Genomic DNA, 13,184 nt, shown 5'->3' with positions numbered 1-13,184 from the left:
ATCCACTGTGAGGAGTCCAAGTTAGCTGCTGCCAACTGGCAGCTCTCAGTGCCCTCAGGACCCATTTTAGCTTTTGAACCAAGGACATGCTCTCCCTAGGCATCCCAGCCAATGACATGCTCTCCCTAGGCATCCCAGCCATGATGGGAGCAGTAGAAACTGGCAATTTCTGCCCAATGCTTACAGGCAATCTTTGCACTGGAATTTTGTTAGGCTGGACAAGACTTCCTCAGCACTGCACTTCAGCATGAGGCTCCTCCTACAAACTTCTTCCTCCTTTCTCTCTTTTCACAGGTATCAAACCTGTATCATAGCCTGAAGGATTTCCCTGCCTACTCCTGCTCCCTTTCCCCTTTATCATTCGTATATAAATACATACATTTCTTGCACATCTAACTGCATCTTGGTGCCTACCTCCTGGAGGACTCAGCCAATACAAGGGGGAATGCTGATGTTTGGGTTTGGATCATGATCCAGAAAGACACAATCCCAAATGCCATAATCCCAAATGTTGAAGCCCTCAAAGATCAACATCCTTAGACACAAGATGGGAAAATGTAGTAACAAGTGCTCGTGTTGGTGTATATAAAATAACAGAAGAATTTCAAAAGAGCAGGGCCACATAGAAAATGATTGTCAATGTATTTTTAGAGGAGAGCTATGTCAAAAAAAAAAAAAAAAAAGCAGCTATTCGTTGTGATGCAAGACTTCAAACTATAGTTAATGATTGTGAAAGTCAGCCAGGTTTTCTGGGACTATATCTGTGCAATTACCTATAATCTATCCCTGTAATATACTGTTTCATATGTTGAATTTTCTTTGACTTCCTGGGCTCAAGCAATCCTCCCACCTCAGCCCCCTGAGTAGCTGGTATGGGTGAGCCACTGCCTCTTTCTTCTTTTTTTAAGTTTTTTCCCCTACTATTTTAAATTGTCAACTTTTTTTTTTTTTTTTTAACAATTTGCTATGCTATGTATTTCATCTTGGCATCATTTCCAATAGTGGAGGTTTAAATTGTGTAGAGACTTTTAGAGAGTTCTAATTTGTTTTATGCATCTTTTGCAAATTTGACTCCATGAGAGTGAATTACCACAAAAATGATTTGTATGTAAGCATTGTTCATGTATGTAAAAACATTGAAACTTCCTTAATAAATGAAGAGATGCCTTTTTTTGTACATTTGATTTGCAAAAAGTAAAATTGCCCAAGATCTCAGCTCTTTGGGCAACTGCATATGTGGTGGTGACCCACTGAGGTTTTTGATTGATTTCTTCAAAAGATTTAGGTATTTCTCATGGTATTTCAGTATGACCACAATAATAAAGCTGGGTGCAATCACTTACCAACCATAGTGATATGTTTACACATTCCCTTCTTTGACCTATTTATTTATGAATATGGCTCATCTGCTCATAACGGTGATACTCATGTGACTGTCATTAGTATACCTGAGTGTTGCAAAAATATGTATTATTGCCTATTTTATTGTGTAAACTGGCCTAGGAAGTGCTTTGTTGTATTTTTATGTTTCTCAAATAAATCCCCTTTTAAAATGTAAATAAATATGTTTTTTTTTTCAGAATTATATTCTTGAGATTTTGATCTTTCTGGATTGTGATTTTCAGGATTTTGGACTTTAGAGATTTTGGTCTTTTAGGATGTTGGGGATTATGGCATTTGGAATTGTGTCTTTTGAGATTATGATCAACTCCCCCAGAATCTAAGGATACAACCTGACTAGAACTAGGCTAGTAAGATAAATCATCAACTGGGGGCCTTGACACTTGGCTTCTCTGATGGTGCTGGTTTTTCATTTGACCCTGGTTTGCATATTAAACCCAGAGACTTTAAACAAATGGCTTACCTACAGAGTCCTCATAGTAAGTCCTGGTCAAAAGAAAGACAGAATAGAAAGCAAAAGAGGAAAGAGTCTTTATTCTTCTCCATTCATATAAGTTATGCCTTCCTCTTAATATGTAGGTGTACTAAAAATCATTGAATTATGTACTTTAAATTGGTGAACTGTATGGTTTGTGAATTATATCTCAATAAAGCTGTTATTTAAAAATTGTGCACTTCCTAGTATAGAAGGTAGTACTAAGATGCATGTGAAAGAAAATAAAAGCAATAAGATAACAACAGCCAAAAAAAAAAAAAAAAAGTTTTTTCAGACCGGACACGGTAGCTCACACCTGTAATCCCAGCACTTTGGGAGGCTGAGATGGGAGGATTACTTGAGGTCAGGAGTTTGAACTAGTGAAACCTAACATGGTGAAACTCTGTCACTGCTAAAAATGCAAAAGTTAGTTGGGCATGGTGGTAGGCGCCTGTAGTCCCAGCTACTCAGGAGGCTGAGGCAGGAAAATCACTCGAACCCGGGAGGCGGAGGCTGCAGTGAGCTGGGATTGTACCACTGGATTTCAGCCTGGGCAACAGAGCAAGAAGAGTCCATCTAAAAAATAAAAAAGAAAAATGTTTTCTCATTTGGTCATATTTAAAAAGATTCCACGTTTTTTCTTTATAGAGGCTGCAGAGAAAGCCAGAGGGTTCAAGAAATACTGGAAAATATTCATTAGTATACTTTCTGAATTCATAAAAAATAGTAAAGAGCTTATGTATTCTTTGAAATGGTTGTTGATATGAATGATGTGAAACAGTTACACCCATCTCCACAATTCTGTAGTCTGGGGAAATGGCAGCTGAAAAAGCAGGTATATTTATTAATTCAACCAACCCTTCAGGGATGATTCTTCTTTTTACTAATGTGTACATGTGGAGATAAATAAGGCATGATGTATGCCCTTCAGAAGTTCACAGCAAAGTAAAGAGTGCAGGCTTTTAAACAGTGTAAGGTACAGGGAGACATGCTGTGTGGCTGACCTAGAAGAATATTTGGAAGAGAAAGTGGCAAACTCAAGTGAGAGAATTGCACCTAGACTTGAGGGTGAGATGATCTCCCACTTATCAAAGCACCAGGAAGACTAGTAGCTCACACTTCTATTGTACTTACTTTGCTTCAAGTCTATTCAAGTTGCATACATACATTAACTCATTCAATCTTCCCTCTGACCCTATATAAGAATTGGCCATTCAAATAAGCCCCATTTGTAGGGGAGAACTCTGAGGCAGTAAGAAGTTAAGCCACTTGCTCATGGTCACATAAGCAGCAGCAGAACCAGGATCTAGAAACAAGATAGCTCAGTTCCAAAGCATCTCTGCAATGCCCAGGAAAGGCGCCAACCAGGGCAAGGCTTTTCTGTCTGTTTCTTTCTGAGGTTTCTCCATATTTTTATTTATTGTACTAATAGCATTATAATAACTACAACAAAGAAAACCTCAACTACAATCTCATTGCTCAACAAATCTCCGATTCTTTCCTTTCTGTTTGGTTGGTCCTCTCCAGAGCCAGTTCCTCCAGTTCTTCCTTTCTTACTCTTGTGGTATCTAAAGACAGCCCCTCAGAACCACTTTTCTTTTTTTTCCTGGCCTGTGCTGTCTCTTGAGATCCTTTACTTATGTCTCAGTACCTCCTTAAACCTCTATGTTTGTAGTTACTGGGAAGTTAGATGCAATAGTCCATTTCAGGAGTTAGTGGGACTCCTCGCCCTGGAAGAACTACCATGACAGCAACCTCCTTGATACATGGAGGACTTGAGGGGGAACTTCATCATTAGTGAGCAGAGAGCATGGTGTAGTAATCATCTATTGATGCATAACAAATTACCCTTAAAACTTAGTGACTGAAAACAACAAACATTATCTCCAGATTCCAGAGTGGCTTAGCTGGGTGTTTCTGGCTCAAGGTCTTTCAAGAGTTTGCAGTTAAGATGTTGATCAGGGCTTCAATACCTGAAGGCTTAGCTAAGGCTGAAGGATCTGCTTTAAAGCTTACACATGTGGATGTTAGCAGGTCTTATTTTTTAGTCACATGGGCCTCTCCACAGGGCTGCTCGCAATATGGCAGCTAGCTTTCCCCAGAGTCAGTGACAGCAAAGAGAGAGAGAGAGAGAGAGTATCAGCGTGTGCGCAACCAAGATGGAAGCCCTAAACTAATCTTGGAAGTGACATACCCTCACTTCTCACAGCATTACACCAACCCTAGCATGACATAGAGGGGATTACACAAGGGTGTGAATACCAAGAGGCAGGGATCAGTGGGACACCTTAGAGACTGATTACCATACTCAGGCAACGTCTGGGGTGAGAGGAACAGCCACACTTCTATGTTTGCATCTTAATTTACATGAATGGCACCCCCTGATATTTTGCAGTGTACAAAATATACGATCATACATAGTGGTCCAGTTAGCAGTTCCTGAACAAATGGGGAAGTCAGGGGAATTTGTCCTCAGTACACTTCTATTCCCTGCTAGAATTTCATTTATTTATTTATGAAACAAACATTTTTTTAAAGCACCTGGTTGTACCTTTGCATTGGTACTAAACTAAGTAGGTAATGGGGTTGCAGTTCTAATGGAATTTCAAATTTCCTACACCACTGTTGCCCTTAAGTATCCAAAACATTCGGGATGACTACAGCCTCCCTCAAGCCAGACAGTATGCAATAGATCATTGTTTTCTATCACATTCTTTGGAAAACCTGAGCTAATATAATGTTTCTTTCAAAGGGTATAATATAAATATGTAATAACCCCTGATAATTGGGTGCCTAACAAGAACAGAAGTTGCCTAAACAAGTAGCAAGGCTCTACCAGTATAATGCTTCTGCTAAAATTCAGCCCAGTTCCCCTGAGAGAGGTCTTTTCTATTACCCATCCAGTCAAACTGGAAAACTAACTGTGGCTCTACTTACTCACGAAGTTGGCAGTAACAACGTTTTAAGAAGGACCCTTCAAAAAACATTCCCATTTGCCAGTTGCACGGGGAAAAATGCAGGCTCTAAATTAATGATCAGAAATAAGAAATGTAAGAAAGGAGTGAATTCATGATGACAGACTGATGGACCAGAGCAGAAAATATAAGGAAGGTGAGCTATTTGTCTTGGAGACCAAGTTTGCGTGGCAGAAGAGAGAAATAGAGAAAATCAAATAAATATTTACGTTTGTAACACCAGACTCATGGTAAAGTGTTCTTAAGTTCACAGACTCCAGAGCCAAACTGCTGATTTCAAGTCCCAGCTCTGCTCCTCACTAGCTATGTGACTGTAGGTGAGTGACTTAATCCCTCCGTACCTCAGTAGTCTCATCTGTACAGTGGGGCTGATTGGATAAAACCAACCTGTGTGGTGGTTGTGACCTAGTATAACTAAAGTGCTTAGCATGCTGCCTAGCACAAATTAAGAACACGGTAAGTACTAATTATTGAAGAAATTAGAACAATACCTATTGTGTCATCAACTGAAAGAGACCAATTTCTTTCACTCAGTCATTATCTATTGAATATATACAGCACTGAACCCCAGACGACGAAATCCTTTTTCTCAAGGTGGTTTTATGTGGGAGGGCTGGGAGAGGGAGGAAAAAGAAAGCAGAAGAAGGGGGAAACTAATAAATAAGTAAAAAAATGTATTATGTCAGGTGGTGATCATGGAGAAAAAGCAGAGGATCTGGATAGGAAGTTCTAGGGGAGGAGTGGGAGGAAAGAATGTTCTAGAGATAGGAAATAGTAAGTACACAGGTCTTGAGGTTGAGAAATGCTTGCTGTGTCCATAACTGCAAGGCCCGTGTGGCTGGAAGGAGACGAGGATGGAGTGAAATCGCACAGCTTGAGGTCAGGGGAATCCTGGCTGGGAATGGTGGGCATATCATGCAGGCCATGTATCCATATTCTGCACTTTGGCTGTTGCTCTATGATGGGAAGCCACTGGAATTTCTGAGAAGAGAGACATAATCTAATCTTTGTTTTAAAGGACAGTCGGCTGTGTGTAGGTGTGGGGGAGGGAGGAGGCGGAGAGTGGGAGGTAGAAAGATCAGGTAGGAGATAATTATTGAGAGATGATGGCTTAGACCCAGGACATTAGCAGTGGGGAGGGGAGTGAGACGGACTGGACATTTTCACCATATATTTGTGAAAGCAGAGTCAACAGAATCTGCTGATGAATATGATGCTGAGTGTACAATAGAGAAGGTTCAGAGATAGGGAAGTTCTGAGGACAAAGATTTTTTTCTTTTATTCAATGTCATATACCTACCACCTAGACAGTGCCTGGTATCAATAAATATTCCTTGAATAAATGAAAAGGGTAACTGATTTGTATTAAACCCATTTGGAACTTAGTAAATAGCAGTTAAAACATCTACAGTCAAATGAAGTACTGTAGCAACCATAATTTCAGCAATTAAGCAGTGAAAGGTCTTCCAATCCTTTCCTCCACAAAGATCGAAGTTAACTTTGCTGCATCCCTGGACACCCCGTTGCCAACGACCCAGCACTCCGTTGGTAAGTGAGGCTGGAGCTGGGGGTGGGAGAAATTTCGTGGAAGCTCAGTTTGAAAAGCAGGTACGTGGTTTTTTTTGTTTGTTTGTTTGTTTGTTTTTTTTTAAACGGTTATTTGGGTTGAGAAGTACAACGGAACCTAATGTTCCCTCAGGCCACCTACAGCACTGCTACTGTTCCCATATCCTTCAACCGGGCATGAAGGCAGCTTCCCACTCGCTCTGACAGTGGTGCACCCTGTACCCCCACCCCTCTCTTCAATACCCCAGGGCTAAACGGCCCGAAGCTCCTCTCTACCGGCTGGTGTGCATTCTGGGCCAGGGCGAGCCAAAAGGCAGACGGGCCTTCGTGCTGCAGTGTCTGGTGAAGAGTCAGGCTTAGCCTGGACGAACTTTCCAGGCCAACGTGAAGTTTTCCTGTCTTGGGTACATGCGGGCCCCACGCGTCTGCGAGTTTGGGTTAGTGTGTCAACAGGGTCAGTCCCCGTAGCTACTTTGCGAAAGCTTCGACGCGAGCGTGAAGTCAAGGGCTGCGGTGGATGGGGGTAAAAGGCCTCCTCGCCCCACTGCCTGCACCGCCTTGGGGTAACCCCTAAACCCCAGCCGGCGTTTCCCTTTAATGCTCGTGCCCGTCAAGGTCCTCGCGTCCCCTCCCCTCAAGCCACCCCGTCAGCCTCGGTTTCCCCTACTTCTCCCCGTCCTTGTTGTTCCTTCCCCGTGGGACGCCCCTCGCCCACCCCCGTCAGAGCCCGGTCTGCGCGCGGGACCCAGCTGTCACTTTACTTTACCGCGCCGCCTCCCCACCCCCTCTCCCAACCTGCGGGGCAGCCCGCCCGGGCGCGCGCCCGCCCCCGCCCCCTCGCGGCCGCGCGCCGGAGGAGGAGGGGCGGGGGGAGGAGGGAGGCGCGCGGCGCCGCACGGCCGACGTGGGGCTCGCGCTCTCGCGGTCTCTCCCGGGCGGGCGCGCAGGCACGCGCACTCGCGGGTGCGCGCGCGGACGGCCGGGCGGCGGCGGCTCCCGGAGGTGGTGGCTTCACTTTCCAGGACTCAGGGGCAGCTACAGCGACAGCCGCGGGCAGCAGCCTCAGGAGCCGGAGCTGGAACGGCCGGGGGCGGCGGCAGCGGCGGCGCTGAGGGTGAGTCCGGGCGGGCGCGAGCGCGGCGGGGACAGGCGTGGTCGGGTGCGTGGTGCGTGGGTCCGGCTTTCGGTGACTAGACGGTCCGCAGGGGACATCCCGTCCCTGGGGCCTCCCCAGTCTCCCTCCCCCTCGCGCCTGGGCAGCTCTCTCCCCGGGCTTCGGCTCGAGCCTGCGACCTGCACGGACACCCCCTCTCAGGTATTCGCTCGGGCTGCGCCGGTGCCTCCCCTCCTCGGGCGTCCTCCCTCTCGCTGGCGTCCTCCTCACTCCCCCGACCTCCCCTCTGCGTCGCAGGTCTCCGCTTACACCGCTCGTGCCCTAGTTCCCTCCTTCCTCGCTCCCCGTGCCCGGTTCCCTATGCCCCCTCCCACGAGCCTCCTGCCCCCGTTTCTCGCCCTTTCTACCCCTCCCCCTTCTTCCCATCCCCCTCTTCTGCCTCTTCTCTCCCTGTCCTCTTTCTACCCCCTTCCGTTCTCAGTTCCCCATCCTTCTCCACCCTCCCAGCGCCTTCCTTCTCCTAGCCGCATCCTGGAACTAAGTCTTTGCAAAAGTACAGGATAAATGTCACAGTGGAAAGTGCCCGGCTTGATCTTTTGCTATTTTCCCTAATTGCATAATTGCTGCACATGGTGTGTCTCCTGGCGAGTGCCGGGTTTGGCTCCTTCGCCGCCGCACCCCGGTGGCCCGCCCCGAGAAGACCTTGTGGGGTATATTTATGTGTGTCCTGGTGAGGGGTGTGTGTTGTATTGGTCTTTTGTGATGCCTGGCGCTTGTCACAGTTTGGAACCGAAGCCCATTTTTCTCTGGTCTCTTCTCTACAGCCCCCACTGGCCTGGTTTGAAACTGGATTCCCTCTGTCCTCTCCCCCTTCCCCCCCCCACCCCACTTCTCCCCCTCTTTTCTCCGCTCTCTCTCATAATGTTTTGATCTTTTTGCCCTTTACCATTTCTAATGAAGATAAAGCGTGGGTTCGTGTGGCTTTTTTCCCCCACGACCAACCAGAAATGTCCAATCCATCTTCCCTTAAGGAAATTAAGGCCGCTTTAGAAAGACATCATCCTGTGCTCGGTGGCTGTTAGACCCATTTGCATGTTTTCAAGATTCATCGTTTTGTATTGTGTATTCTTGAGAGTCTACTAAAATATTTTCATTTAAAAGTACGAAAGGAAGTGCTAGGGTTTACCCTCAAAGTATCTCGCGGTTCTAAAAGATTTTACGCTCTTCTTAGTTTTTAATCCCTGATTTCTTTAAAAAAGTATGTTTCTAGATATGTGATAATTCAGTCTGGACTTTGTGAATCTAAATATTTGCCTTTACTACGGCAATTTGGATGCTCCTTGGCTCTTTGGAGTTCTGTATGTGGGCTGACGCTGAAATAGAGTGTTTTCATATAATGCCATACCCCATTCTCTTTCCCCTGCAGCACCTTTTACCCCCAAATCAGGTGTTCCACTGTTATTTTCTGCATAAATGTCTTTGCAGTTAAATTTAAAGCTGGATATTGCTGTGTGCATATACTATGTATTTATTTTACATTTTAGAAAAGTATAGAAACATGAGTAGGAAGACAGCAAGACATATATGACAGAATTAAACGCTTTCCTGTTATAAAAGCTTAAATGAACACTTGGTTTTGCAGTTTTATACTAGTAGATACTGTTATAAGGCTTACCTGGATAGTAGGCTGGATTTATGGAATGACTATAGTTGCCTTTATGTAGTCAGTAATATTTCAAGCCAAATCATTTCATTTTTATGGAACATGTGAGTTTCATTCACTGTATGTTGCTAATTTCCAGGACTGTAATTACGACATAGGGTACATAGCTAATACATGCTTAGACAGTTTGTGTTGAAGAAGTAACAATATGTAAGCCTCTTAATATAGTTTTAGGAAGGACTACCTATTTTATGGTTAAAAATTAAGTTTTACTTTGAGTTATGAAGTAAGCATATTTATATCTCTCAGTATCTTTGAAAGTATCATTGGAGAGTAGCTGTTTATAACCCTGGGATTTAAGTTTATCTTCCCTGTAGGTGAGATAATCTGATCAGATTAGCTATTTAGGAATTAATTTTAAAATGCTAATTTAGAAGATAATGTTTAAAGGATTTTAATTCAGGAATTTTTATTCATGTATACTTTAGAGAGACAAGACATCAAGTTTACACTTATGACTAATTAAATTGATTTATGGACTACTTTTTCTTCATAAAAATTCGTTGCACCTGAGTGGTACAATAATTTTTTTCTATACTTTTTCTGTAATCAAGCATTCATAAAACAAACCCAGGAGAAATTCCTTTTGTTATTGATATTTGAAAAAGAGATGTGAAAACGTTATTTCTAAAAGTTCCTATAGTGGCTATCAGTGGCCTCAGATGGATTTATCATTTGTAGGTTAACATTTGGATGAAATATGTCTTAAGTCAAAAGTGGGAATAATTCTTTTCCTTAATGTGAAACCAGAAATTACACCTCTATTGGGGAATTTCTAATAATATTTTTATTAGTTCTCTAGTGAGACTAATTTGTACTTTAATCTTCCTCTGATATTCGGCAGTAGAAATTTGGGTTTCAGATAATGGCTCAGATCACATCATTGAGTAATCTTTTTAAGTAATTATATAACTGTGGCATTCGATAGTATGTAAATGCACATAAATAAGAATATTGAGAAGAATGTGTGGCTTTATAACTAATGTGATACACAACTGAAACTCTCAGCATAGTTTATTAAATAATAGTTTATTAAACTGAAGCTGCAGCCTCAGTATAGGGAATATTATTTCATTGAGGTTCCCATATATTTGTCATGGAATGGATTGCTCCTCTTTTAAAATGTATAAACTGATTTCTCACTCATTTCACATTTCTTAAGGTATTGCTGGCAGCATTTTGCTATATCTGAGCACCTTTCCCTGAGGATTGTTCTCTTTTTCACTGTCATGCATGCCGCCCTATCTGATATGCCATTATGTACATACTTACAAGGTTTTAAACGTCTGATATATTTTAACTGAAAGAAGTAAGGTGAAAAAAATATTAAATCGAAGAGTGAGAATTTAGAGTGAAATAAAAAAGCAATAAATATGTTACGACTTTTAGAGCTAGATGTGAAACATACTGATATAAAATTTCAGTATTCTATTAAGTGACTAGTGCTCATAAAAGATGTCACAGCTGTGAAGACTGGTGCTCTTCATTTATAGAATAGGTAGAGAAGTAGTCAGCTTTTCCGTTAGTATGTTTCAGAGCTGTTGGGGCAGATCTGTTTTTGTTTGACATGGGGAGCTGTTGGGGTTGAAGGGGTGCTGGTGGTGGTGTGTGTGGTGTGTCAGTGAAAGGATTCACTATTTTCTGTTGACTCTGTGGCTCTGTGCTTCCTGATGCTTCCATTCTTTTGCAGTGCTTTTTGGTTTGTCTTACAAAAATTTCAGTCCATTAAAGATCGGTGTTACAACATTGCTTTGGCTTAGAGCAAGCTACAAGTTAAATCTTTAGTAATGATGAATTTTCATCAGTGTCAAATAGCTATCCATTTGGACTAAATTATAGTAATTAAAAAATTTTGCTTTATTTGAGGTATCTTTACCTATTCTTATTCTTGATCATATCAGAAACAGTTTTATTTCAAATTGTAATTTGATTAAGAGTAATCAAAAGGATCCATTTCAAAAGGAATTTGTTCAATGTACCTATAATTTTTAAAGGTATATTTTTTGCTGTTAATGGTACTTGTTAAGTATAGGTATTTTGTTTTTAAAGAGGTGTCTGAGAAGATAGCTATACAGTGCTGAAAGTGATTATTAGGTGACAAAACCATGGTGAGCACAAGGCCTTTTAGAGTCTGGGCATGGGTTTTGTTGGTTCAGTTCTGGATTTATCAGAACACTTTAAGCTAGTCAGCTCATAAGGGATGTATTCGTAGTCATCAAACTCAGAAATTGATTATGATAGAATGACAGTTGAGAAGAGATACTCCTTTTCACTTACTGGAATTGTTTGTGTCTGCTGTCTAGATTATAACAGCTACCTAAATATCAAGGTATTGAGGAAATTGAGCTGGTAATCAGAACTGCTTGGGGAGCCTGAACTCAGAGCAAAGGGAATTTGAAAGCCTTGAGGGATATTTTAGCCAGACTGTGGGGGAAAAAAAACCAAAAATCTTCAGTGTCTCCATCTCTTGTGAAATATGGTTGCTTTAGTGTATAGCTGAATGCTGTCTTATGGTTCAGTTTTTATTTAGAATCATGCAGTCATGCAGGCCTCTGTGTTCTTCTGTTATCACAAAGGTTACTTATAACAACTTACTAGTTTGGAGAATTATAACCTTAGCCCAGCCCTGAGGATGTATTGATTGAATAGGGATTTGAAAGTGTCCTCCCATTTTTCTGTTCCCACAACTATTTGTACTAACCTTTGTTTTAGTACTTAGCAAGTTGGCTAGTCCAGGTTTTTCACAGTTGTGGGACCAAAGGGCTTAGCACAGCGCCTGGTAGAGAGTAGACCCTTAATCATTTTTTTCTTATTTTCTGTAACAACATTATTGATATGTAATTCACATACTATAAAATTTACTCTTTAAAAATGTACAACTCTGTAGTTCTTAGAATATTTATTATTAGAATTGTACAAGATTATCATTATCTAATTTAAGAACATTTTTATCACCCCACAGGGAAGCATCATACCCATTAGCAGTCACTCTTCACTACTCTCCCCTCACTCCCTGGCAACCACTTACCCATTTTATTTTTTTATTAAATTTTTTTTTTTTTTTTGAGACAGGGTCTTACTCTGTCACTCAGGCTGGAATGCAGTGGTATCAATCATATTTTTATTTTTTGTAGAGATCGAGTCCCGCTACATTGTCCAGGCTGGTGCTGCCTGGGCTTCCCAAAACATTGGGGATTACAGGCGTGAGGTTCACTACTGAATTTTATGTTTATGGATTTGCCTATTCAGGACATTTCATATAAATAGTCAAACAGTTTGTGGTCCTTTGTGGCTGGCTTCTTTCACTTACCAGAATGTTTCAAGGTTCATCCATTTTGTAGCACGTAGACACAGTACTTCATTCTTTTTTATGGCTAACAGTACATTATGTGAATATACTACTATATTTTGTTTATCCATTCATTTGTTAGTGGATATTTGAGTTTCCAGTTTTGGTTATTATGAATAATGTTGCTATGAACATTTCATGTATAAATTTTGTATGTTTTCGTTTTACAGTACATTTTGAATGGATGAAGGAAAAGTTTTAGCAACTCCCAAAGCTGCATTGTTTTGTAAATGACTAATTTAATCCATTTTATATTGAGATTTACTTGTTTTACTTTGAGGCTCATTCTCTGTGTTCTGGAGGTAGCTTACTGTAGTACAGCTAAATAAGTGATTTTTGATTCTTTAATCCAGGATCTAAAATGTCCACTGAGGCACAAAGAGTTGATGACAGTCCAAGCACTAGTGGAGGAAGTTCCGATGGAGATCAACGTGAAAGTGTTCAGCAAGAACCAGAAAGAGAACAAGTTCAGCCCAAGAAAAAGGAGGGAAAAATATCCAGCAAAACCGCTGCTAAATTGTCAACTAGTGCTAAAAGGTACCTCAGTTATTATAACCTTTTTATTTTTGGTATCAATTTAT

The 13,184-nt window shown here is 41.7% G+C and overlaps 1 protein-coding gene and 1 long non-coding RNA gene across 3 annotated transcripts in view; one reads left to right on the top strand and one right to left on the bottom strand.

The window, feature by feature from the left end:
* Nucleotides 1–1,915: 1,915 nt before the first annotated feature.
* On the bottom strand, nt 1,916–7,155 carry LOC129058613 (uncharacterized). The gene is made up of 2 exons (XR_008523848.1): nt 6,694–7,155; nt 1,916–2,452 (listed from the first exon to the last, which is right to left on the bottom strand). It is a non-coding gene; the product is annotated as an uncharacterized LOC129058613 (long non-coding RNA).
* A 129-nt stretch (nt 7,156–7,284) lies between these two features.
* Nucleotides 7,285–13,184, top strand: part of UBE2E2 (ubiquitin conjugating enzyme E2 E2) — a 389,997-nt gene continuing 384,097 nt past the window's right edge. The window contains exons 1-2 of one of the 2 annotated variants that reach the window (XM_002814006.5): nt 7,285–7,531; nt 12,957–13,140. In XM_002814006.5, the coding sequence (XP_002814052.1) occupies nt 12,965–13,140 (176 nt within the window). In that variant the 5' untranslated portion in view covers nt 7,285–7,531; nt 12,957–12,964. Of the gene's footprint in view, nt 7,532–7,596; nt 7,733–12,956; nt 13,141–13,184 lie in introns of those variants that run through there. The other variant, XM_054552511.2, reaches the window with a different exon arrangement.

This window comes from Pongo abelii, chromosome 2, assembly GCF_028885655.2.
Source record: "Pongo abelii isolate AG06213 chromosome 2, NHGRI_mPonAbe1-v2.0_pri, whole genome shotgun sequence".
NCBI lineage: Eukaryota > Metazoa > Chordata > Mammalia > Primates > Hominidae > Pongo > Pongo abelii.
The sequence above is the reverse complement of the archived record's forward strand: the minus strand, read 5'-3'. Positions and strand labels throughout refer to the sequence as shown.